This window comes from Labeo rohita, chromosome 22, assembly GCF_022985175.1.
Source record: "Labeo rohita strain BAU-BD-2019 chromosome 22, IGBB_LRoh.1.0, whole genome shotgun sequence".
NCBI lineage: Eukaryota > Metazoa > Chordata > Actinopteri > Cypriniformes > Cyprinidae > Labeo > Labeo rohita.
The window spans coordinates 10,030,646-10,057,120 of NC_066890.1; the positions used below are offsets into that span (position 1 = coordinate 10,030,646).

The following is a 26,475-nucleotide window of genomic DNA, read 5'->3' on the forward strand; positions in this document are numbered from 1 at the left end:
TCCTGTCTAACGCAACAGACACAATACAACAAACAGCGTACGTGCAAACACTGAAATCAACTAAAAATCCAAAGCTATTGTTTGGATGAAACAAAACTTTAGGGATGTCAAACTAAACACAAACTTCTGGATTAAACATGAACTAAATGAGGCCGAAGTCCCGTTTATTAATGATTGGAGAATTTACCCTTGTGTATCAGAGGGGAGAAAGCAGCACGCGGTACCATCTGAGGAACACGCACACATTTTTCTCATTAAATATCATCTGGGCGGCATTGTGGTGAAGGAGGGGAATGCTAAATACAGAATGGGGGGAAGGGCCAGTGAACGTAACGTAAAGCACATGCACTTCTTGTAATCACTCTCATTCTCCTATCAAAACTAACAAGAACCACTCGCTCTCCGAAGAGCTGGCCAGAATTCACCAGCCAACTCCACAGAGGCTCAAATCCCTCAGTTTATCTTCTAAAAACCTGACATACACGTCAAAACGCACATATACATGGTGTTGGGGAAAATAACTTTTAAAAGTAATGCATTAGATTACTAAAAAAAAGTAAATAATTGCATTACTCAGTTACTTTTTATGGAAAGTAATGCATTAAGTTAATTTTGGATTACTTTTTGTCATTTTTTTAAATAACGAAAACCCAAAAGTTACATTTCTGGCAACTGTAAAGGCCTTAAATTATTAAGCCTCAGGCTGAAGGGAAGTGTCTGTTTCTGCACTTCATATTTCTCTCATCTCAGGGACAGGAGATCTGTCAGTGAATAAATGGGAAACTTGTGTTACTTATTTGAAAAAGTTCCTAATTTAGTTGTAAATTTAAGAGTAATGTGTTACTTTACTAGTTACGAGCAAAAGTAATTGATTACGTTACTTGTAATGTCTTACCCTCAACACTGAAAAAAAATTATATTACTGCTGTCAATCGATTAAAAAAAATAAAATAAAATAAAATGGTCGACATATGACACAGTTGCGCTTCGGGCGTCTCGAGATTGAATCCCGCCTCGTGGACCTTTGCCGATCCCGCGCCCTCTCTCTCCCAAACTCACTTCCTGTCCTAGCTGTACTGTCCCATAAAAGAAAAACTGCAAAAATGCCAAAAAATAAAATAAATAAATAAATAACATATTTTTTCTGAAATTAATTGCGATTAATCGTGATTAATCCCGCCTACCATTATAGTTTTTAATTATACTTTTATATCGCAATAATTTCACATTCAATCTTCAAATTAATGTAGAAACTACGCAAAGGAAGTATATTTTTAATATTTGTGTAAAAGCCATCTTTTTTATGACTGAAGGCAAGTATCGCTGAAACCAACTGATGTCTATATGAATTTTTCCTAATATTTAACCATTGACTAGAGCTATCAATTTAACTTATTAGACTTTAAAAAAATAAGTTTTTTTTAAGTTTTAAGTAGACTTAAAACAATCTTCACATAAACCCATTATAAAAAAAATGTCATACAGCTATCTATGACCTTCAGCAAGAAAATACAGCCTAATTTAATAAAGTTTTCAAACTCTAAATTCTAAATTAAATAACAGCAAAGTTTAAAAATACAGAAGTTATTGATTTCCTCTTTTTAATTTTGATTAAATTGATTTAATTCTTTGATTAACAGACATCACAGCTGGTTATTAGGATATTTTGGCTGCTGCTAACGTTACTTTAGGAGCCCCTGCATTAATTGCGTTAAATATTTTTAACGTGTTAAACGTAAACAATTAATCGTGTGCGCTAAAGCGCTTAGTTCTGGTGGACAATTTTGGTGGACAAATAACGCATTACAAGTAAAGTGAGCAATGTAATCAGATTACTTTTATTAATCCAAGTTCACTGTAAAGGAGAAGTCCACTTCCAAAACAAAGATTCACATATAATGTACTCACCCCCTCGTCATCCAAGATGTTCATGTCTTTCTTTGTCAAGTCGTAAAGAAATTATGTTTTTTGAGGAAAACATTTCAGCATTTTTCTCCATATAATGGACTGATATGGTGCCCTAAATTTTTAACTTCCAAAATGCAGCTCAAATTGTTTGAAGCCACATTTAAACTGCATTTTGGAAGTTCAAAATCGGGGCACCACATCAGTCCATTATATGGAGAAAAATGCAGAAATGTTTTCCTCAAAAAACAATTTCTTTACGACTGAAGAAAGAAAGACATGAACATCTTGGATGACAAGGGGCTGAGTACATTATATGTGAATCTTTGTTTTGGAAGTGGACTTCTGCTTTAATGTCACGATTTACTACTACATTATTAAAATCAAAAGTTGTGTCTGTTGATAATATTTAAAGAACATGAGCTGACATTAACTTTTATCAACTAATGTTAACAAAAATTAATAAACACTGTAACAAATGTATTGCTCATTGTTAGTTAATGTTAGATAACACATTACCGTTAACTAATATATGACTTTAATGTAAAATGTTACCATGTTTTTGCATGACTGCATGAAAACTTCTTTAATTGTCCTAAAATCAATTGCCATGATGCAAAATTCATTGCATGAAATTGTATTGTCGTGAAACTGTAATCATGCAAAAAAAAAAAGTAAGGAGTTTCTTTTCTATGTGTATTTTTTAAATTTTAGGGTGAAATGTAAGCGATTTCAGCCAAAACCCAACCCAAACTCACAAAACACTAGCAATGAATAGTTTGTGGATCAGGAAAACCAGTTTTATTTTTACTACTTTGAAGGATTACGTATATAATTTACGAAAACCTTCTCATATGCCGTACGCATCACGAGCAGATAATTACATTTGGTCAAACAAATTTCCCTGATGATGGAATTACGGTTTTGAAGATCGGCTCGTGAAAATCTTTAGCAGGCCATTGGAGAATCCTGACTAAGCCTTGGCAAAACCCACAACTCTTGGTTTACAGTAAAGGAGAGACAGCTGCTTCTGCTACGTGATTGGGTTTTTGGTGGATGGATGGCTGAAGATTACATTAAGACAGCAGGTAAGGAATGAATTCGATTTCATGTCTATCTGTTTGTGTTCCACAGAAATGTGTAATTTTGGTTGAGCTATCCCTTTAAGACTTTTAAGTAGAATATTACAAGTTCAACCCACAATGGGCGTTTGGTGACCTTGAAAGCTACATCCAATTTTTCAACTCCTGGCATGCCAAACCAGTAAAATTTGCATATGTGCAACGATACATACTAAAACTCCTTTAAGTCTAAAATGGTACAGAGCTTTACGTTTTCACTTTAAAACCGAGCTAACTAATCTCATGGATATACGAGCACGACATTATCATAAAAGCCAGCCGGGCTCACGTTTCTGAAACCGGCTCCAAGATAAACGTGTCTCCACTTTTTACGCCAAGACTCTGTTTTTCATCACTGGCGTTCAGAGTGGCAGCAGGCAGCAGAGAGAGGGACTTTAAGGCATCTCAGGGGCTGTCGTTACAGAAGTTAATTAAGAAAGAGATCAAACAGGCACGCTGTCAGCTGCCCCCCTCTGATTCAACGTGGCCGGACGCCAAACACCAGGAATATGGAGAAGTTTAATCAGACTCAAACCAGTTGAGACATGCTTGACATGGCCTCTACTGAGTTTATTCAAGGTGATTCAGGGTGCACTTCTGTCCAAAAATGGAGTTATTTCATAGCGTCAATGGTTTTACTACGATTCTATAAACGTGCAAAACGAGTGCTTAAACTGGTAAACTCTTAAAGGTCCTCTTGTTTTTTAACCCCCCTCACAGTAACTTGCAAACAAAGAACAATGAGTGTCATCACAAAAGGCTTCACCTCCTAAACGAGTGTGAACTTCCTGGAAGACCTGTGTGATCTCAACAATAGTGGCTTTTACATTGAAACAAGCCTCGAGACGCTATCCTGGGATGGTCTAACAGGAGAGAGCTGTGTCTCAAGAGTGTCAGCGGCTGAATGTCTGAGGGAGAAAAACAGCTGTTGTGTCCATCAACACGTCTCCTGTGGAGTTCAGCTCTTCTCTTTTACTTGATCAAACAAAATAGCTCTCCGAAAACAAAAAAACAAAGTCGATAAATGACAACAGGTGGCAATGGACTCATCGTGACCTGACGTGTACTTGAAGTATGCAGACGACTAGCTTTAAGAAGGTAACAAGAAGCATTCATTTAAAAAATGCTCCCATGAAAACAGTCTCCACTTCCACTTAAAGAAAGGAAAATATCATTAAATTCTTATGCATTGTGCATCAAAAAACAAAACAAAAAAAAACATGAATTCTCAATGCAGGAAAATATTATTACTTCATTACTGTACTGTATTGTAAAAATAAATAAAAACCCTGAATACTACTAAAGTTGTTAAGCAAGTATACAGTAAAATCAAAATGTATTCAGACATCTTCAACATTTCTTACATTATCACAGTTTATTTGCTATAGTTTAGAAAATGGTAATAAAATATGACTCAGAGATAAACTGTGTCAGAGCAAATAGATCTAGTTAATTTTAGATAACTTTGATAGAAAGGTATGGTCAGGTCAAAGGGTCAAATCAAATTTCTGGTCCCATATATTTATATATTTAATAATATATATATTTTTATTTTATATATATATATATATATATATATATATATTTATTATGTTTAATATTATTAATACTGAATTTAGGTTAATTTAGGCTGATTTTAATAAATATTGTGGCTGAACAGGGCTTTTTTTTGGATCACAATAATACAAATTAAAGGGAACATTGTCAGGACAATATTCTTTAATTGTAAACCAAAAAATGTACTGGTCGTCAAAATTGGCCTTTTTTAAATTCTTTTTTTTTTTTTTTTTTTTTTTTTTGTTAAATGCAAAATATAATTGTATTTGATTTTGGGTTAAAATATGGCTAGGACATGTTCACTGTGAGCTCCACTGATCATTTCAGTCATTTGCTCTTTAAAATAATGAATTTATAGCATATTGAAACAAACTACTAACAAACAAACTTGTCTGTATAAGTTCCTATGAAATGCCTTAAATATAGATGTAACTTAAGTACGTATGAAAGTCTACCAGACATACATAAAAATCTTCTGGACTAGTCAGACAAAACTACAATAGTAGGTCTCAAGTCTTCTCATTCATAATTTATGAGACATTGTTTTCCCTTTTTCTCCTGTTGGAGTGACGTTTAAAAAGACCATGAAGTAAATGATTATGATAATATGATCAAGACCACAAAACAAATGAGAATTTCAAATATGCTATTGAAAATCATCTAATCAAATGGATTTCAGTGAAACGCAACATCTGAGATATACCTAAAACATAACTGAATATACAACTAGCCCCGACGGCCACACAGTCACACCTTTACGTTGCATGGCGGGGGATATTTCTTCCCAGACTGTCTGCGATTAGCATATGAAAGACAGGAGATGGATCCCCTTCGTCCCCGAGATCAAGCAGTGCCCTCAAGTACCTGTGAAATGTTTCTACCCTCCACCCTTTTATCTTTTAAAGTCTTCATGCAAATGTTGTAGTTCCTTCAATGGGCCCCGAGGCTGTCCCTCCCGCCAACAATGACCAGAGCTATCTCTATCAGTCAAAAACTGCTAAAGTTTCCAATCGGAATTTCTGTTACACTCCTAAAAACAAAGGTTCCGTTTTGGAATTTATGATTCCACATAGAACTTTCAATATCCGTGGAAGCACTAAAGGTTCTTTAGATGATTAAAATGTTCTTCACTCTGAGAAAATATGGTTCTTTTAAGAATCACTAAAGGGTTCTTTGGGAAACCATGTCATCTGCAAGAATCCTAATGGAAAATTTTATAGGATTCCAAGATACCGCAAAATAAACAGTAGATCTTTTAGAAAGCATAGTTTGACTTGAACTATTATAGTTCCCATTAACGTAAATGTCCTCGCAGAACATCAAAAGGACTTCCATATGCAAGTCCAGTAGGATCTTGAACTGGATTTGACTGGTTCCAAACAAGGATAGAAGCTCTAGTAAAAATCCTGTGAACATGTAAGCATATCCTCTTGTTTTTTTTTTAACGAAAGACACGAACACTCCTGTGGCCATGTCTCATGGCTTCAATTAATCAGGAGATACAAATGGAAAACTTTCAGCTGTGGGTCACTCCACAGAACATCATGTGCCATTTTTGTGGTCCTCAAAAGAGAAGCTTCAGGTCTAACATCTTACACCTCCCCAAAACTCCCTCAAGATAAACTACAGCTCAGGCCATGCATATTTCATTAAAGGCCACACAGATGTGATTGTTCACTCCTGGAGGAGCTTGCAGAGAAACCCAAGCTAAGTCAAGTAAAACTAAACATTTCAAATGAGAACATCTCACACATTGTACTATTTATAGACATATTTATATACCATACTTTGACTCCTACATTAAACGTACTTATCATATCTTCGCCTTTTCTGGAATTTCAATCACTTCTTCGTGCTGCACTGCGGTGGATATTTAAATAAACTTGTACTTGACTTGACCGAGGCAAAGTCTAATTAACATTCAAGAAGTCTAAGTTGGTGCAATTGATATTCAGCTCGTGTTTTACCTAAATGATAGACGTGCCTCGTGAAGTTCACTTAGGCGCCTACAAATATGCACTGCATGCGCCCTATCAAGTGTAGATAAAAAGACAGACCCGTTTCTTGGTCTCCTTTTACAGGCTATTATGCAGATGTTATTTTACAGGCCTCCTCAGCCATTACTGTACTTGGACTTGTGGAAAAGGAGGGTGGATTGATTCATTCATATAAAAGCATGAGCATGCTATAGTTGAGTGGTAACACACTGGAACATTTTTTCTAAGCGTTTAAGTATTTGTTAACACAATGACTGGAAAGTTTGTGTAAACTCACATCAAACTGCAATGAATCCAGATAGGAGTCTCCGCGCAACTAAACTTCGCGTTGGCTGATAGTTTGACGTGCCTCTGTGTCTAAACTAGTTTGTGCATTAAGAAAATAAGTGAATATGACGTTCCCGAAGCATGCAAAACTGCATGCTGTACTGTGTAACAAATATGCACGCTCATGGAGGGATGGATACGTTCTTACCTTCAGCGACCAGAGTAAACGCTAGGAAAACACTCTCGGCGTTTATAAGTTTGCGCTCGTTTCTTCTCGTCCATAAACCCATGGTTGAAGTCGATAAAAGCGACTGGTATAAATTAAAGGCTCAAAAGTTCACGTATGTACAAATACTGCAATTGTAGGATGTCGTATAAAGGCTAAAATCCAGTTTGTTGGTCTTCCTCAAAGCGAGTCTTTCAGGAGTTCGTGCTCGTTAGTTTGGAGCTGTGGGTTTGGTTAGATGTGTCAGGCGCTCCATGCTGAATTCACCAGAAATCTCCTCGAAATGGAGACAAAGAGCCCCTCTGAGCGTGTGTTTCAGCCAGTGCTGGGGGTTTGTATGAGCGCAGGAGTCGTGTTTCTCTCTCCGGTGGGAGTGGATGGGTGGGTGGGCTCTACGGGGCTGCAGGAAGGTAAGTGGAGACCAGTGACACCAGGCATTTGAAGTTACTTTCACTCAGTTCAAACGACCCAATTAATATCGCTTATATTCACCGTGATTTAAAATAGCCGCAAAAGTAGCACAGTTGTTCAAAAGAATAGCAAATGGTCTCAAATATCATTTGTTGTTCATCAGGACTGCCCTCTGTTGGCCAGATGCATTGGTTTGCTGCTCTCTGTGACGTCAAGTGCGCTCTCTGATTAAACTCAATTTCATTGCATTTTTAAGTAAATTGGCTAAAGAATTGTGTTAATTCACCAGACTCTATTTGGCATTTTATTCCACACAGTATGTATAGAAATCTGGGAGGTCTTACATTTTTGTTAACTTCCCATAAAACTCTCTAAATGCCATGAACAGGCACTTTTGGCATGGAAACTTTGTTTCGTTCATAATTTTCTCCCCGCATAAAGTGAAGCTTTGGAACAACAAAAGCATTTTAGTAAAGAACAAGTCGGGTTTTTTTAAAAAAAAAACTGGCATGAAAAAGGTATCAATTATCTGTGTGATATGCTGGATCCACAAGGGAATGTTTATTCTTATGGTGATTTCAAATACAATTTCCCTGTTGTTCATAAGGAATTCCTTAAAGTGGTGAAAGCTATACCAAATGGTCTTGTTCGCCTAATGCCACTTATCATTTGAAAAAACTGTAAAAAGTGAGCAAAAGTTTTTGGTTGATGGCAAAAGTATTTACGACCCAACAAAAATGTAAGAAATATGTTTTTTATGTCAAAAAAAAAAAAAGTTACACCAAGGGGAAATTTTTTTTGGAATTCTTTAATAGATAAGATTAACTGGAAAAAGCATGGCTCTTACCTTATACATTTTGTGTACCCAACAAAGTTAAAGAATTACATTTAAACATTTTGCATAATATATACCCCACTAATGAGATTACATCTAAGTTTGGTAATGCTCAGTTCAACTGTAATTTTTGTAATTTTAATACTGAGTCAATTGATCATCTTTTTTTCAAATGCCCCTTGTTAAAGAATTTTGGATTGACTTGTCCAAATTCCTTGCTTCAAAATCCAATTTAAACATTGATTTCACTATGTGCAATATATTCTGTTATTTTTCTCATTGTAAACATGACATAGAATATATAGGAAACATATTTATTTTACTGGCAAAAAATTATATTCAGAAATGTAAATTTTCTTCAACATTACCCAAATTACATAATTTTCTTTGTGACCTCAACTACCTAATTTTAACACTTAAAAACATTAACAATGAAAAAAGTGTCAAATTTGTGAAAATGTGTACTGATTTGATGATTATGTAATCTGAGCTGCTACCTCTGTTCCTCTTTTTTTTCCTTTCTCCTTTATTGTCTTCCTGTTTTATTTTATTATATTGTCATCCATTATTGTGTTGATTTATATCTGGTTTATGTGTGCAAAAAAAAAAAAAAAAAGAAAAAAAATCATTGTAATTTTGTGTCTTTTAGGTATTATATATAGGAATAGGTGATTCTATAACTGCAGGTACATTTGGTGTCCGAATTCATTATTTTTTCAGCTTTTTTTCAAATGGTTATATATTTTTTAATCATTTTAATAATTTGTTACTCATTGTTATGAATTACAAGATGTTATGGTGCATAACAGTATACTAATTTTTTGTAAAAGGTGTCTTCAGTGGCTGAAGATCATGATTTCTTGTTGTTGGAATTAGTGTATTGTATAAATCATTGTGTAATCAATTTTTTATTTATTTATTTATTTTGTTCTTTTGTTTTAGTAATATTTCATTCATTTTATTTATAAAAGCACTAAACAGTCATTTACCTAAGTCTACATTAAATTTAAACATTAAATAGTTTAAAAGTAACTTTTTTTCTTATAAAAATGTGTCCATAGACTTTGCATCAACTCTGATACCGAACCATACTTTGCCTTTAAATTGGTGGAACTGTCTCCCACAACTATGTAAGATACAGGAAATTATGTCACCTTCCCTCACTAATAAGGTCTGAAGCACTGAAACGTCTGTGTGTGCTTTCTCTGAGAAAAAAAAAAAAATCTAAAAAGCAAAACCACAATATCAAAAGAAAAACAGAATTTATTACTGATCACACATTGGGTTGTTTAAAATTCTTTTAGTCATGATTTCATTAGTGCCATGTGCTGTACTTGCAAGCAAGTAGAGTTATTGGCAAAAAAATACAATTGTCAATTCTGTTACCGTCAAACTCTGTTACCAAGGTAGACTAACAATACTGACAATGTGGTAACAGAGTTGACAGTCCACCAGTCAATTCTGTTACTTTACAGTTCTGTTACTTAATGGTTCAACTCTGTTTATGAATTATTTTCACAAAAATACAAAGTGTTTTTTTTTTATTATTATTATTATTATTATTATTGTATATAATGCATTTTCAGATTAAAAATAGCTGCTCCAAATGGATGGTTCTGTGAAGACATGGGTATTTTTATTTCTTTTTTAAGGTATGCATAGGTGAAATATTATCTCAGTTTCAAGTTTCGGAATGTAAGGACTGTTTGTCCTGAAACAAGAAGGATTTTTCCAGTTATAATTTATTACAAGCACTGAATTATTAAAATGAAATATGTTTTCAATAAGATACTGGAAAACATTTCTGTTATTCTGTTAGTGATCTTTTTTCCCCCTCTAACTTTCTGAAAAGCCAAATGTTTTTCCAATTATAGAATCACCCATATGGCTATCATGACAAGAAAAGAAATGATGAATGTAATCAAAAGACAAATGTTAATATTTGAATGTTTGTTTTTCATTTTTGGGTGAACTGTCCCTTCTAGTATTTCTTTGAATCTAGTATTTACAATGTGTACGCTCAGGTTTCCTCTGCCATCAAAGTTAACCTGGGAATTTTTAAGTTGTGATTTCCAAGTTATGGGAGTGTAATAAAAAGAATTATTCAACTTTTGTAGACCAACAAGAGTATAAAGTTGTGTTGAAACTGAAATAGAAACAGATATTCTCTTCCATATTGTGATTTTCAAGCAAGTGTAACAGGTTATGAAAAAAATATATAGGGCAGGGACTTAGTTGTTTGTTTTTTTTAGATGTGGGCATTGCTCGCAAAAATGGATGCAGATGAACACGAGACTGCAGGTGCCGGGGGGTTAAGTGGACTAAATTGCTCTGTCCAAAATGGTACCCTGAGGTCTTCTTTTGAGTCCATACTTTTTGTGATGTAATGGTCCTGTCCTAAATGGTGCACTTCATGTACACTTGCGGTGTGGACAATGGCTACCGTGTACGTGTGTTCATTATGTCCACAAGACCATAGAGTGTCTTATTCGCTATTAGATTTCAGAAGGTCACTTGTGACCTCAATGTGCACTTCTGCCGAGCCCGCAGTGAGGCGAAAGTGTGGACTCAGAGGAAGACCACAATGGTTTAGGGTGCGATTGCTTGTTAACTATTGGGTAGAAGTTGGTTTTTGACTGCTGCAGAGTCTGTAGTGGCCAAAAGAACTCAAGTTTACGTGAAGGCCGTGTCTGAAAGCTTAGGCAGCTGACTTGTGTTACTGCCCTGTCAGACAATGACTTGCAGACAGTCTTTGCACATGAAGATACCTCCTGACACTGATTTCAGACAGGCTTTTGAGGCAAAAAAAAAAAAGTTTTATTATATTTAAATGTTTAATTAGTACAATATTATTAAATTATTACAATTTCCTATGAGAAATTTCCAAAAGTGGAAAAATTTGGTCAAAAACATACATTTACACGCAAACTGACAATCAACTGAAACATTCAGGCTATGTTTACAATACAATGATGTAGCCAAAAAGGAAAAAGTTTTTCCCTTGCGTTTTTAAAAAGTTTCACGTATACACAGCAACATTTTCAAATCGATTTGCGTTTACACATATCCGTGAAAACTGACAAAAAAACGTTTGTTTGTTCATGATTACCTTTAAAATCAACACGTACTACGCATGCGCATGACGTCACCGTTTTCAAAGATTCACGTATTGGGTGTTTACACGAAAATGATGATGGTGGTGTTGTCAAAGGGGTCACTGGATGCCCATTTTCCACAAGTTGATATGATTCTTTAGGGTCTTAATGAAAAGTCTATAATAGACTTTGATTGAGGGGATTGTTCTTTTAAATGCAAATGAGCTCTGCTCGCCCCGCCCCTCTCTTCTCTCTGTGGAGTGACGAGCCTGTTTACTTTAGCCGTGTTTAGCCGCTAAACTTGCTAACTAGCACATTATTAGGAAAGCAGATCGCAAAGATTCATAAAAAAACGCTTATACTCACTTCTGCTGTAAGTGAAGCTGGATCACGAATGATTCACGGGAACATAAACGGATATATGTAGATCGGGAGGCGCATTCCCTTCACAAACAAACATAATCCACTTCATCTTCAGCGGCTCAGATGTCGGGAGTAAATGACGACCACTACGTTCATTATTACACCAGCAACACAACACCTCAATCACTCAATCAGAGATATTCTTGTCTAACTTACATCCCTGCTCCAGCATCAAAACAATGGAGGTCGGACTGTTACAGCTGATCTGAGGTAAAACGCTCATGTCAATCAACTATGGTGGGAGCGGCCTCTGGTGGTGTGACGCCACAACAACAGGCATCTGAGAACGGCTCGATTTGAAAAAGGGGATATTATTTTTACAGATTAATTAAAAACCACTGCATGGATTTTTATCATTATAAGGTAGATTTGTTTTCAATCTTTATTTTTTAACTCAACTGTCACAGAATGAAACCCATTATTGGCATATCAAGGGCAGCAAAGGATATGACTTTGCTGCCTTTAAAAATCGATGAGATGAAGGTATCTCAGTAGACACAATGTGACACAATCACTGGGTTTGGACGTGCCAGAGGCAGCACATTTCAGTTTTCGGATGCAGCTGAAGTGTGCTATCAAAGCCAATGATTGGGAAGTCCTGCATATGTCATCAGAGGGAAGTCTGTCATTTTTTTACTACCAGTTTGCCAGTCCATCCAGGATACTGTATGTTGTGGTCTGGAAGCTGGCATAACTTAACTAGCAAGCCTCCATCAATCAACTGGTTTCATGATGTTACCAAACCAGCACTAACCAGCACAAAACAGATTCTCAGCTGATTTTTGAGCAGGTTTTTATTTATTATATATTTTTTTGTAGAAGAGCACTGTGGGAGTTAGTTTGCAAGATCATTATGTAAGACAATAAGCTAAGTTAGCACTTTTGGTGTAAGATTGGCGTCACCACTGGGATTGTGGGGAGACTGAAAACAGGCGCTCCCGGTTCTACAGCTTCACCCATGGGAGTGTTTGTCAAATGTGGTTGCCAAGGTTGATCCTGCTAATTTAGGTGGCTTACCATAGACTCTAGTCTACACTTCCTAGGGTACCTTGAATTATTGGAGCCCAATTATTCTTCTAACTGCTCACCTGTTAACTATCCGTGAAACTGACAGTCAACTACAATCATCCACTCCCTTTTCCTTGACAAGAGAAAGCTTACTGTAGACTCAAGCTATCCCAGACATCACTCACCATGTAAAATCCTCATAATTTAGCTGGAGATAGTGCTCAGGAAGGTTTTTTTTTTTCTTTTGCTGAAAGCTTAAGCCTTCATATTTCTACCGAAGGTAGCATAATAACACAGTCTTAGATTATGACAGTTATTCTGGATTCTCCGGTTCAGAAAAACTTTCTGCAAACACCAAAATGTTTGCATTGAATGCTGCAGGTGGAGGGAAAACTCCAAATGTAATGGGTTAATATGAAAAAATGTTCTATACTTATTTTTAAACAGTTTGATGCCAACTAGACCCCTAAATATGATCTAAAATATTTAATATAGTCCCATTTATACAGTTTGAAAGACAAGGAAAACATTATATATGACAGTATGTATGGAATATTAAATAAATGGCTATTATATTGTTACTGTATTGAAGCCAAAGCAAATGATTAAAATATTGACTTCATATTAAGTGTGTATTGTTTCAGGGTTATTATAGTTAACTAAAACTAAAACCATAAAAATATTTTTTGTTACCTGAAATAAAATGAATGTTAACAGGGAGAAAACTGGTTTAACTTAAACTGAATTATAAAGTAATAAAAATCACAAAACTAAATTACTAAAAATTGAACTAAAATTAAAATTAAAACACTCATTCAAACTGATACTAAAACACATGCATTTCTAATAATACATACAAATTACAAAACATATCTTTCCAAAGTGGTTTTACAGTTAACTTTAAAAGTTCTAAAAATAATTAATGTTTAAAAAATATCTTAAATGTTCCCTAAAACCCTTTTACATTTCCACTTAGAATAGGGTGGAATGTTGAATTTATAAAATCTTGAGTTATTTCATTCGAAGATACTTGCCTGCTCCTCAGGCCTGTCTCAGGTGGCATTAAGATAATTGGTTATTGTCTCGCCACACCCATATGCCCTCTAGTCTTACAATAAACCTTCGTCAGAGGAGCACCACAACTGCCTTCAATGGATTGCACTGTTGTTTAGTTTTTTCAGCTTATGAAACATCTTTCCAAAAACATTTTTGTCAGTAGCCAAAAACTCGTAAAACAGTTTTGAAATTTGAGAATTTTAAACAACATGTGTGATCCAAAACCATGTTATGCAATTACATACATTTGAAATCACATACTTTCTAGGTACTTCTTTTGATTAAGTACTTAGTGACCAATAAAAAATGTTATTGTATTAATGTGCGCTATGAAAGTAATCCGGATGTTCTACATTCATCATGTTGTCATTGTCATATGACCTACGGCCATTCTCTTCAATCATGGCCTCATGGGATAGCATGAGTGCCTATCAGATGTGCACCTCAGAATCTCCGAAATAGTAGGTCATCCAGGTACGTTTTGCTTGCCGTTTTATGAATACTGTGAATTTGTAAGTACTACACTTTTCACATATTGCTTTTCATCTAATATACAGTAAGACGTTTATCCATTAGCTGGTTATGGTAACTTACAGAATGAAAACTTGTGTCCAGTTATTAAACTAATATACATTTGTAAACTTCATGGATGAACATGTAAATAATCACTGTTTATATATTAACTTTCACATTTCTATGTCACATTTCTTACCAGACATCATGTGTTGACCTAATTTCACTGAAGATCTGTTTCTGAAGATTCATGTCAGTGAGGTCACACGCAACCGCGGCTTGTAATGAGTTCAGTTTCCACAACAAATGTTTTTCTAGACTATTTTAAGCACAAAAGTGAGTTGGACATAAAACTATTGTATAGTAGTATAAACTATTTATTTTAAACGTGCTCATTCTGAATTGGTGCTTTAGTTATCCACGACAACATTAGACACCATTTATTTAAACACTTTATTTGTATACATTTATTAAACTTTTTCAGTTCTTTGTAAAGCATGTTGATATACACAAAGTGTTCTTTAAATAAGGTTTATTAGTATTATTACAGACTTCAGACTTTACTTTGACAGGGCAAACATCAATTAAAAGTACAACCTAAGCCATCAATGTCACAAAAGCAAGGAATCATGTTAAAAAAAGTGTCATAACAGTGATTAGATCATTTAAAACACAACAACAAAATACATTAAGTAAATGCAGTTACTTGAGATCAAATAGTGCTCAGAAACAATACTGCTGCAAAGGGCTATTTTGCCAGGTGGTCCCATTCATTTGGAGAAAAAGCTGTGTTTAGATATACTAGACTTGTAGACTCCATCTTTAGAAAAGAGGTCAACAAGCATACCCGTAAAAACCATACTACTGCCATACTCGTGGCAAATTTAAACTGGAATAGACTACTAATATCTAACAGGTAATAATTTGACTGGCTCATGAGATAAAAATGTAAATTGAGATTTAGAGACAGAAAAGCTCTGACCAATGATTGTCTAATAAATGGTTTGAAACTCTGTTACACAAAAGTACAAAAAATATTTTAAATTTACAACAGTTTTCCAACACAAAATTTAAATGACTACTTAAAATTACAATAATATGATAAGTATGAAGAGCTGTAAATACTTTTTTCCTAAAACCTGAACCTGTTTCTCAACCCACATATAAAGCAACTAACAAGCTACAAATGCCATTATTGAAGGATTTACCGTTCACAGATTAGTTGTGAACATTATAATATCCGTTATCATTGCTGACACCATGTTAGGGCACTACGGAAAACCTAGATAAACAATTTTCTGCACTAAAACAAATCGAACAATAACAGCGAATTCAAGTAGTGTTGAATATTTAAATCAAGCAAAAAACACAGGAAGCATAATAAATCGTCTTCATACTGTCCAAGTAAAAAATAATGCCAGGGTGAAGTCACCTGCTGATGTCTCTTAGCAATTCCACGTTGACCCTGAAATCAACAGCAGGCTATATACAGTGCTGTAATGTTAGTGTATAATCTATATCTTATGAAACAAGCTGCAGTTTCTTTACTCACTGATTAAAAACAAATATTTTCTGCATCGCACTCACAACAATATAAAAGGATAAATGGGTTTTGATTGTGACTAGCTTCACCCCTTCATTTCGAGACATTCAGCTATTCAAACATCTCTGCTGGCTTAAAAGGCGAGCTGTGAAACGTTCACGAGCCACGGCGAATGAACCAGATCTCATTTCTGCGTTGGGGTACGCCAGGATTCTCATAAACGGCTACCATGTAACGGTCTTGGAGAACATCCTCAGAGTTGCCCAGAAGCTCCCAAAGCATGCTAATCTGACGAGAGATGGTCTCCTCTGTTGTGGTGCCATAAAACACCCTAGAATGGAAGGAAGGATGAACTATAATCATTCTAGAACATTCATACAGATCTAAAAGCTGATATCCAAGGGTCTGGTTAGGAAGGGTGGTTGGGTACCTGGCTATGACCCGAATCGAGTCCCTGTGAACGATTCTAATATCAGGATCGTTCGCTTCAGGCGGTCTGGCCTGGAACTCGGCAGGCAGATAATATGCCGTCAATACATCCTTCCTGAAGTTAGTGCCGTCATCTGTCATCGTAATCTCATTCACAACAGGTATTGACATGCCAAGATACCGTCCTGGTGACACAGAGCTTAAAATGAGCAAACTGGGAAACTGTGTATTCTATAAGAGTGGTCACAAAATCCATACCCAAAAGTGAACTGAAGAGAAGTCCTTATTTGCATTCACACTGAATCTGGACAAATTCTTTTTTTTTTTTTTTTTTTTTTTTAAGTACACTTGAGTGTTTTTTAGCCCACTTTATTTCACATATTTTTAGTGTTCAGTCCACCAGATTTTAATTCAACTAACTGTACAATTTAAGGTGTGGTGATATTAGCAAAATTACTGTGTGAATCTGAACTCAATGTGGATTCTGTTGTTTTGGTCCACTTTAGAGCTAGATTTTTTATAGCCTGATCATTTTAATTCACATTTCTAGTGTTCAGTCCACTTGATTTTTATTATAAAACTGTTATAACTGTACAACTTGAGGTGTGGCGATATTAGAAAATTTTTGTGTGAATTAGAAAAAAGCTAGATTTTTTTATAGCCTGTTCTAGTGTGTGTTTTTTGTTCAATCTGGACTCAAATATGGATTCAAATCTGTTTTTGGGTCCACTTTAGTAATAGATTTTTATTTATAGCATGTTTATTTAAATTCACATTTTCAGGTGTTCAGTCCACCTGATTTTGATTCAACTAACTTAAGGTGTGGTGACATTAGCAAAATTTTTGTGTGAATCTGAACTCTGTGTGGATTCAAATCTGTTGTTTTGGTCCACTTTAGAGCTAGATTTTTTTTATAGCCTGTTCTAGTGTTCAGTCCACTTGTTTTTTGTTCAACTAACTGTACAACTTGAGGTGTGGCGATATTAGAAAAAAAAAATCTGTGTGAATCTGGACTCAAATGTGGATTCAAATCTGGTTTTGGGTCCACTTTAGGGATAGTTTTTTTATAGCCTGTTTATTTTAATTCACATTTTCTGGTGTTCAGTCCATCTGATTTTATTTCAACTAACTGTACAATTTAAGGTGTGGTGATATTAGCAAAATTACTGTGTGAATCTGGACTCAATGTGGATTCAAATCTTTTTTTTTTTTGGTCCATTTTAGAGCTAGATTTTTTTTATAGCCTGTTTATTTTAATTCACATTTTCTGTTGTTCAGTCCACCTGGTTTTGATTCAACTAACTGTACAACTTGAGGTGTGGTGATACTAGCCAAATTTCTGTGTGAATCTGGACTCAATGTGGATTCAAATCTGTTTTTTGGTCCACTTTAGTTGTAATTTTTTTTATAGCCTGTTTATTGTAATCCACATTTTTTTGGTGTTCAGTCCACCTGATTTTGATTTGACTAACTGTACAACTAATGGTGTGGTGAAAAATACTGTGAATCTGGACTCAATGTGGATTCAAATCTGTTTTAGTGCTAGATTTGTATAGCCTGTTTATTTTAATTCAAACATTTTGGTGTTCAAGTCACCTGATTTTAATTCAACTAACTGTACAACTTAAGGTGTGGTGATACTAACAAAATTTCTGTGTGAATCTGGACTCAATGTGGATTCAAATCTGTTTCTTGATTTTGATTCAACTAACTGTACAACTTAAGGTGTGGTATTAGTAGCAAAATGTCTGTGTAAATCTGGACTCAATGTGGATTCAAATCTGTTTTTTTTTTTTTTTTGGTCCACTTTAGTGTTAGATTTTCATATAACCCGTTTATTTTAATTCACTTTTTTTTTTTTTTGCTGTTTAGTTCACCTGATTTTGATTCAACTAACTGTTCGGCCTTCTAGTGTGATTTCGGCAAAACTGCACAGACAAAAAAAAAAACGTTGTCTATTGACTACTGTCAGTAGCATAGTGATGTATGAAGCACAGCTCAAACAGAAGTCACTTCCAAACCACACAGCTTTCTGTTGGTAAACGTGGCAAATCTGCGTGACCAACTTGAAACCACTGCAAAATCTGCATGTGGAAATCTCACGCAAACTTCCTGATCACATGGATTCCTAATAACATGACTGGATTTTGTCCACAATTATTCATCAAACAACAGTAAACATGACTCGGTTATGGAACAATCAGCCGCTAGAGATTAGAGTTGCACCTTCCATTTCCATTTTCAAGTCTCTTTTAAAAACACATTTGTTCAATCTGGCCTTCTAATACACCTTTCTCATTACATTGTAGTATGGTAGTCTTCAGAATGCTTATCTGTCATTTTTTTTTGGTCTTTTAAATGTATATATTTTATTTCTGTTTTATGTGTGAGATTTAAGATTAGATTTGTTTATGTACAGCACTTTGGCCAGTCTTGTGCCTTAAATTTGCACCTTTAATGTGACAGTGAGCACATTTACATGCACACCAGTAAGCTGATAACTAACAAATATCAGCATTAAAATAACCAGTTTTCACTATTTACATGCACATCAGTAACCTGATAATGCAGGAAAACCACACTTACATGGCTTTATTAATAAGTCAGGTTATTTCCATGTAGTGACATCATAAGTTCAAGTGGTAAAAAGTTTCTCTTTAAATGGGAATCAATTTATTTTCTGCATTTAGTCTCTAACGCTATCCTGCAGTAGAGCACTGAGCTGAAAATGCATGTATGTGTGTGTATGTGTATGCATGTTTACCTGTTGAATTCTCCTTGCAGATGAAGCGCATGAGTTTCATAAAAGCATTGGAGATGCTTTGCTCGTACAGCGTATCTGCTTTACTGACACATGCCCATTTTCCTGGAGGATACACTCTCTCCTCGTACATGACTTCACCAAGCTGCACAAACACATACACAGATGCTCATCAATTTATCAACTATGATAATATGTTATTGTTGTTTTAAAGGCATGTGAGCTGACATTATTGCCAATGCCACTCAAAAACAATCACAAACACATTGAGAGTCCAAAAGCCTCACTACCATTATGAAACTACAATTTAAGTTATAAAGTTATAAGTTATAAAAGCAAAAAAAATCCATGTATGGATTTTTGTTTCTTATATGATATAGTAATAGTGGCATTTTCCTGAACATTAGCACATAAATGCAATTGCAAATATAGTAGTCAACATTTGAAGTAGATCAAAAAAGTTCAAAGTTGTCCTAAGACAAGAACAGACGACTATTATGATAGGGTTTGATCCACTTCAAACTGACTACTTTATACTAACTTTATACAACAGTTCAAAAAACATGAATATTGAGTGAGTTACATTTTAGACACAACAGTGTCGAAAATAGTTCCCAATAAAGCATTGTTTTGTTCCTGAATTAATCTGTTTTTGAACAAATCATTTGAGTCAATGATTCAATAATCCATTCATAAAGATTTGCTTGTGTCACTTGCTTCATTTCTAAAGGAATCAGTCTTTCAAACAAATCATATGAATGAATGATTCAATGAATCACTCATTAAGACTGGGACTTGCCGCCACCTATTGGCGGTTTTAGCATCATGTTTATTTATTCATGCCAGGCCTAAACCAGCCAAAGTACGAGCATAATCAGCAAAATATTGTTTAATTATCTTCATTTTTTGTCAACATTGCACACCCCTAATAGTTATGTTTCTGTTTTTAATGAGTTGTGGCCTGATATTTTAGGAGATAATTGCTCATAATGTCACGATTATGATACAACACAGAGAAAATAAAGCGAAAATTGTTCAGTTGTTCTAGTGAAACAATTAATTTCAAACTGGAAATGTTTCTACTTTCCTATTTGTAGGCATATTTTGCCCTGTGTTTCAAGAACCAGCAAAATACAAACTAACATAAAACAGCACAAATCAGCTGATTTTACCTTCTCGTGTCTGGAGATGGTTGCAAAAGGCACTTGCTCTCGTTCTGAGGTCTGGTTCCTTCTCGTCATCTCCTGAATGGGTCCTCTCATCTCTGCACAGAAACCAGAGTCAATCTAAAACCAGCTTGATCCATAAGGATTACATTAGACTCTCTTATGAGAACTAGATCAGCCAGTCATTTCGTCTCCTACTCAGTTTCCATGGAAATATGTCACAGGCTGTTGACAGCCACTTTCATAGTGTGTGTCTGTCAGTAGCTTCGTACCTCTGGGAACAGACACCTGATGTGTCCTTCCAACCGCTTGCCAGTGGGCGTACATTCTGTCCTGCTCCTCATCATCCATTGGTTCGGAGCTGTCGGCGATGTCATCGTCCACCTGCTCATCCTCCAGTCCGTCGAGATCCTCGATGGAGATCAGAGCCATTGTGCCAAATGTCACAGTCGATCAGGAAACTCTTAATACAGAAAACGAATGAGAAAACTAACAATGATTTCACAAAGCAACGGTTTTGAATGTCTAAACTTGTATCAGCATTCAACATTAAATCATGAATTTGCTAGTCTTGGCTTGCTCTCGGTGTCTAATCCGGGCCTAATTTCATGGACAAATGAGTCTGAATCATGAAATGCATTTTGTGAATGTAAATCATTTCCATAATTTAAAAATCATTTCCATAATTTAAAAATCATTACCAAATCATTTCTTAAAATAAAATAAAAATAAATAAGGCACCCTTAAAATGTGTGTGCATATATATATATATATAACGTATAATATAAAAACGTTTTTAAAAAATCTAAATTGTGAGGTGCTGACTCAGAATTGCAGGATATAAATTCTAAACTGTGACAAAGTCAGAATTGTCAGATAAAAAGTCACTTTTTTTTTTTTTAAATTATGTGGCATTTTGTTTTTAATTAAGTGTATTTTTTTCCCTTTTTGGTTTGAAATCAACTTTTGCAACGACATCACCAAAATGCAAATATACATGCAAATGTGTCATGAAAAATCAAATTATAACATTTGCATAGGCATAAATAATACAAGTTTGATTAACTTTTTTATCTTTTAAAAAGCATTTTAATGCTGTTCGTGTGATGTCAATATAAACAGAATATTTTATTTTTTAAATATTAAGTAAATATGATTTATATTTAATAAATAGTCTAAGAAAAAAAGCTACTTACAGTATTTCTTCTCCTTTCCATTGCTACTAGTGGAAACTAGTACAGATAAGCTGGCACTGTAAAAACACTAGCATGGCATGAAGCATGTGCATGATCAGCCTTAATTACTGATAGCACCATGAGAAAGTGCCAAAAACATTTCTACTGTTTTGACCCCCAAAACATGCATGCACACATGCATTTAGTTCCCAAAAAATGTAAATGCATTCACTGGACCCACGCAGGTGTACTAAGCACAGCATGTTTTAATAATAAACATTAGCGATCTCAAAGTTCACACGATCAGCAATCAGAAACAGGAAGCATAAATAAAAAAATAGACAGAAGGCCTCATCGAAAGCTTTTCGATGTGATTTTGTTCTTGCACAAAGCCATTTCATCGGGACAAAAGGCAATGTGATCATTGCATCTTCATCACATGAGTTAAAACATGAACGGATGAAATTAAAGAGACTGATGTTTAACGCAACAGCGCGTGACTGCAGACAGACGAAAACCTGAGTAGAAATGCTGAAGGATTTGCACACGAGCCTCCCTACATCATTCATCAATGCACTTTAATATACATATTAAGCGTCCAGTTTGCCCAGCAAACGGAAATGTGTAAAACATTGTTTTAAATACATGACGCCCACCGCGTTTACTCCCGTCGATCACTTCCGATATATAACACTGATCGTTTGGTCTGTAACATAATATTTAAAACAAAGTATTATCGTGTTAATAAATACTGACCTACTTACCAGTAGACACAACAAACGCACTGCACAGCTTCAAGCGCTGGGATTGTGCGGCGTCGCACTGCGCATGCGCGGAAGAGTGCTCAATCTCATGCTGCTCAGCATGTTTACAAACACCACTTTAATGTATGTTTTTACCGCGTCTATAGTCTATAGCTTTTGTTTTTGGTGAGAAAACGTATATAATATGTTAACTACCTTGAAAATGCACTGAAACAGATGTCGTGACAAATCACATCTTCATATGCCGACACTAGAATGCCAAAAACGTCAAAACAGCCAATCGGAAGCGTTTTCTGTTTGTCAAACACGCGCGTCCGTGATTACTGACATCGGATTGGCTGACAGGTAGGCGGGATTTTAGAGAAAGGGGTGTGGCTAAAGTTAGAACTATGATGGAAATACTTTACAGCAACTTAAAAGGTAATAATTTCTGCACTAAGTTTCTTCCTCAAAATAGGTTTAGATATAAATAAAAAAAAAAGTATTTTTCATGTTCATTTTATCATAAAAGCTGTTTGATTTAACAAAAAGCAGGATGAGGATGAGACAGACATATTGAGACCACAAGGACCATCTGTTTACATTTGTAATATTTATTGCTATTTTTATTTATATTTATTTATTATTATTATTATTATTGTCAAAATGAATTTAATTGGTTCATTTTTAGTCTTCTGTCTCTACGGATAGTGAGTATGTTTCACAATACACAACTCAACGCAATAGGCCTACAACAAAGTGCTATATCTTGAGTTCATTTACATGATATTGTTTTATGCAGCCATCATTTATGCAACAGTGTTTTGGTGGCTTAAAATTGCAAATTTTTGAGAATGGTGTTTTAAAGAAAACTCCATATAAACTCCATTTTGAAAACTCCATGTAAACTACAAAAACGTGCCATTGTGAAAACGTCATATGCGTGTATATCGTGTGTTCATTATGTGTAGCTATGTGCATAGGGGCGTAAGCTGCATCCCAATTCAAAGGCTGCGTCCTTTGACGGGCACGTTTGAACGCTGTTTACGTCACTGCGGCACGATGAAGGCTGCCCCGATTGGAAGGCTTCTTCATATCAAACGTGTTTGATATTCAGGTTTTTAAATCAGGATGATCATTGCTATGATTACGTCAGTAGTTTCACAGTACTTTCTGAGGTCTGAAGTTTGCACTTTTCCAGGGGAATAGCAGCCTCACCGGCATCACTGGCACGAGAATCAGCACTATTTCAGTTAAAAAACAGGGAAATATAACAGAGAACTGTTTATTACATTGAATTAAACTATTACTTTTAAAGGAGAAGTCCACTTCCAGAACAACAATTTACAAATAATGTATTCACCCTCTTGTCATTCCAGATGTTCATGTCTTTCTGTTTTCAGTTCAAAGAAATTATGGTTTTGAGGAAAACATTTCAGCATTTTTGTCCGTACAACGGACTTAATTGGTGCCCCGATTTTGAACTTCCAAAACGTAGTTTAAATGCAGCTTCAAAGCACTCTAAAAAACACTCATTGTCTGTGTACTCCGGCTCAAAAAGGTAGAGTATGGCGAAAAACTCCATCTCATTTTCTCCTGCAACTTCAGAATCATCTGACGTTGTAGCTTTTTGTTTGTAAACAGTGTTTGACTTACTTGCACTTTGTTAGTCTTTGTGCGTTCGCTTTGTAAACACTGGGTCTGTAGTTCCGCCTACGTAACGTGTGACCTTTTGACTTGATTCAATAGTACGTGAACGCACATCCCAGAGCTAATGTTACACAAGCTTTTGTTCTTAAAATGTATACAAATTTAAATTTTTCGGAAAAAAATAACCAATCGTTTCGCTAGATAAGTCCCTTCTTCCTCGGCTGGGATCATTTAGAGCCTTTGAAGCTGCATTTACTATTACTATTGCTGGCTTCAAATTAACCAAAAATAGTTTGGAAATTAAAAAGCAGACACAGAATTACTAGAGACAACAGTAATAATCAAAACATGAACATTTGAAACAAGTGAAAACACCCATAGACAAAAAATATAAGACAAATTGAATTATGCAGCATATAATTTTCAACTTAGCATACATTTGAACTCGTTTAACAACGATTTTAGAAATAAAAATATAACATTTAAAGGAGAAGTCCCCTTCCAGAACAACAGTTATTCACTCACCCCCTTGTCATCCAAGATGTTCATGTCTTTCTGTCTTCAGTCGTGAAGAAATTATGGTTTTTGAGGAAAATATTTTGGGATTTTTCTCCTTATAATGGACTTCATTGGTGCCCCCGATTTTGAACTTCCAAAATGTAGTTTAAATGCGGCTTCAAAGGCTCTAAATGATCCCAGCCGAGGAAGAATCTAGTGAAACAATCTTTTTTTTTTTTCTGAAAATAAAAATTTGTTTACTTTTTAAGCACAAAAGCTTGTGTAGCACAGGCTCTGGGATGCGCGCACACATACTATTGAATCACGCCGAACGTAGGCAGAACTACAGACCCAGTGTTTAAAAAGCGAATGCACAAAGACTAAGAAATTGCAAGTAAGTCAAACGCTGTTTACAAACAAAAAGGTACAACGATGTCGGACGATTCTGAAGTTGTAGGAGAAAATAAGATGAAGTTTTCTGACATACTCTACTTTTTTGAGCCGGAGTACACAGACGATGAACTTGTGGTGATTCAAAGATGTGATTCGTAGTAGTGATGGGAAGTTCGGATCATTTTACCAACTCGGACATTTGAGTCTCGTTCAGCAAAATGAACAAATTTTTCATTAATTTTAGCAAAATCAGCATCACATGACAGCCCCATAAGATGAACGAATGACTCAAAAACCTGAAGACTCGAAACAGGTGAACTAATTCCAGTACAGAACCTAATAGGATGTTGCACATACGTGACTGAATGAATCACTCCCCGAGACGACTCGTTCTTCCCAAGTCACATTGAAGATTTGTTCAAAATAAACAAATCATTCAAGAACGACACATGGATGCGCATCCCAGAGCCTGTGCTACATGAGATTTTGTGCTTAAAAAGTATACACATTTTTTTTTTTGAAAACAATGACCAATCGTTTCGCTAGATAAGACTCTTCTTCCTCGGCTGGGATCATTTAGAGCCCTTTGAAGCTGCATTTTGGAAGTTCAAAATCGGGGCACCAATGAAGTCCATTTTATGCAGAAAAATCGTGAAATGTTTTCCTCAAAAACCATAATTTCTTTACGACTAAAGACAGAAAGACATGAACATCTTGGATGACAAGGGAGTGAGTAAATTATTTGTAAATTGTTGTTCTGGAAGTGGACTTTTCCTTTAATCCAATGCAGGGTTTGTTCACATTTGACCCAGCGTTGGGTTACCAAAATAACCCAAATGGGGTTATTTTAACCCAGCGTTTTTTTATAGTGTAGATAAATATAGTATTCTTATAGCTTAGAATTCTTAAAACAGTATGCGAAAAGTTCCTGGATGACTTCTGATGCACATTTGATGGACACTTGTCTTTACTATCCCATAAGGCCATGGGAGCTGATTAGTGAATTGCAGTGAAGCGATGCAACTGACGCTGGTAGGGTCACATGACAGTGAAATTTAGAATTTTAATCATACTACACAGAGCATACTTTTTTGCAAAGCAAGTTTCATACCAAATGTAGTATCTACAATACTTTCACCTCCCATTTTCCACTTTTCCACCTTCTAATATTTCCTTGAGGGGTTAAATAGGAGAGTACACTTATTATTACTTATAACTTATTACTACTTTACTAAAAGTCAGATGTAAAATGTAATCAAGGACATTTTCATGGCTCTGCCCTTGCCCTGACCAGAACATGAGCAAACTTAAGCACGGACATGGCAAAATGAAATGGACATGGCATGATTTCACTACATTTTTATTTCAATCAAGCCAAATCAAACAGTCAAAGTTCATACAAGCATCTATTTTTCCCAACAGATGACTCTCAAAAAAGTGCTCTTAAAACATACTTAGACGCTTAGACAAACAAGTCTAAGCAGCAGAACCCTGAGAAGTCCATGGACACTGGAGCATGAAATGATTGGTAACCACAGACCTTTGGTTAACTGGCTTTTATCAGTATAAACAAACTTATTATACCAATAAAACAGATTGTTCAATAAAACACGTGGAGTGTAAAACTTGCACATGGTTTGTGTAGTACAAATATCAAACCAATGAAAGTAAATCCCATATATTCAAATTCCATATATACAGAT

At 35.3% G+C, this 26,475-nt stretch overlaps 2 protein-coding genes across 5 annotated transcripts in view; both read right to left on the minus strand.

Moving 5' to 3' along the window:
* The window catches only part of ptk7a (protein tyrosine kinase 7a), a 36,376-nt gene extending 28,916 nt beyond the window's left edge, over positions 1-7,460 (minus strand). Inside the window, exon 1 of the mRNA XM_051095269.1 lies at positions 7,056-7,460. Within this exon, the coding sequence (XP_050951226.1) occupies positions 7,056-7,137 (82 nt within the window). The 5' untranslated portion in view covers positions 7,138-7,460. The remainder of the gene's footprint in view (positions 1-7,055) is intronic.
* Positions 7,461-14,830: 7,370 nt separating this feature from the next.
* soul4 (heme-binding protein soul4) lies at positions 14,831-22,535 on the minus strand. Of its 4 annotated transcripts, XM_051095156.1 has the most exons (7): positions 22,253-22,315; positions 21,510-21,576; positions 20,586-20,776; positions 20,320-20,411; positions 19,151-19,292; positions 16,388-16,571; positions 14,831-16,288 (listed from the first exon to the last, which is right to left on the minus strand). In XM_051095156.1, the coding sequence occupies exons 3-7, from the start codon at positions 20,743-20,745 to the stop codon at positions 16,114-16,116; spliced, it is 753 nt and encodes a 250-aa protein (XP_050951113.1). In that variant the 5' UTR covers positions 20,746-20,776; positions 21,510-21,576; positions 22,253-22,315; the 3' UTR covers positions 14,831-16,113. The 4 variants fall into 4 exon arrangements, with proteins under 4 accessions (XP_050951113.1, XP_050951114.1, XP_050951112.1 ...); XM_051095157.1 differs by lacking the exons at positions 21,510-21,576; positions 22,253-22,315 and adding an exon at positions 22,448-22,535; XM_051095155.1 differs by lacking the exon at positions 21,510-21,576 and having other exon boundaries at positions 22,245-22,398.
* Positions 22,536-26,475: the final 3,940 nt, after the last annotated feature.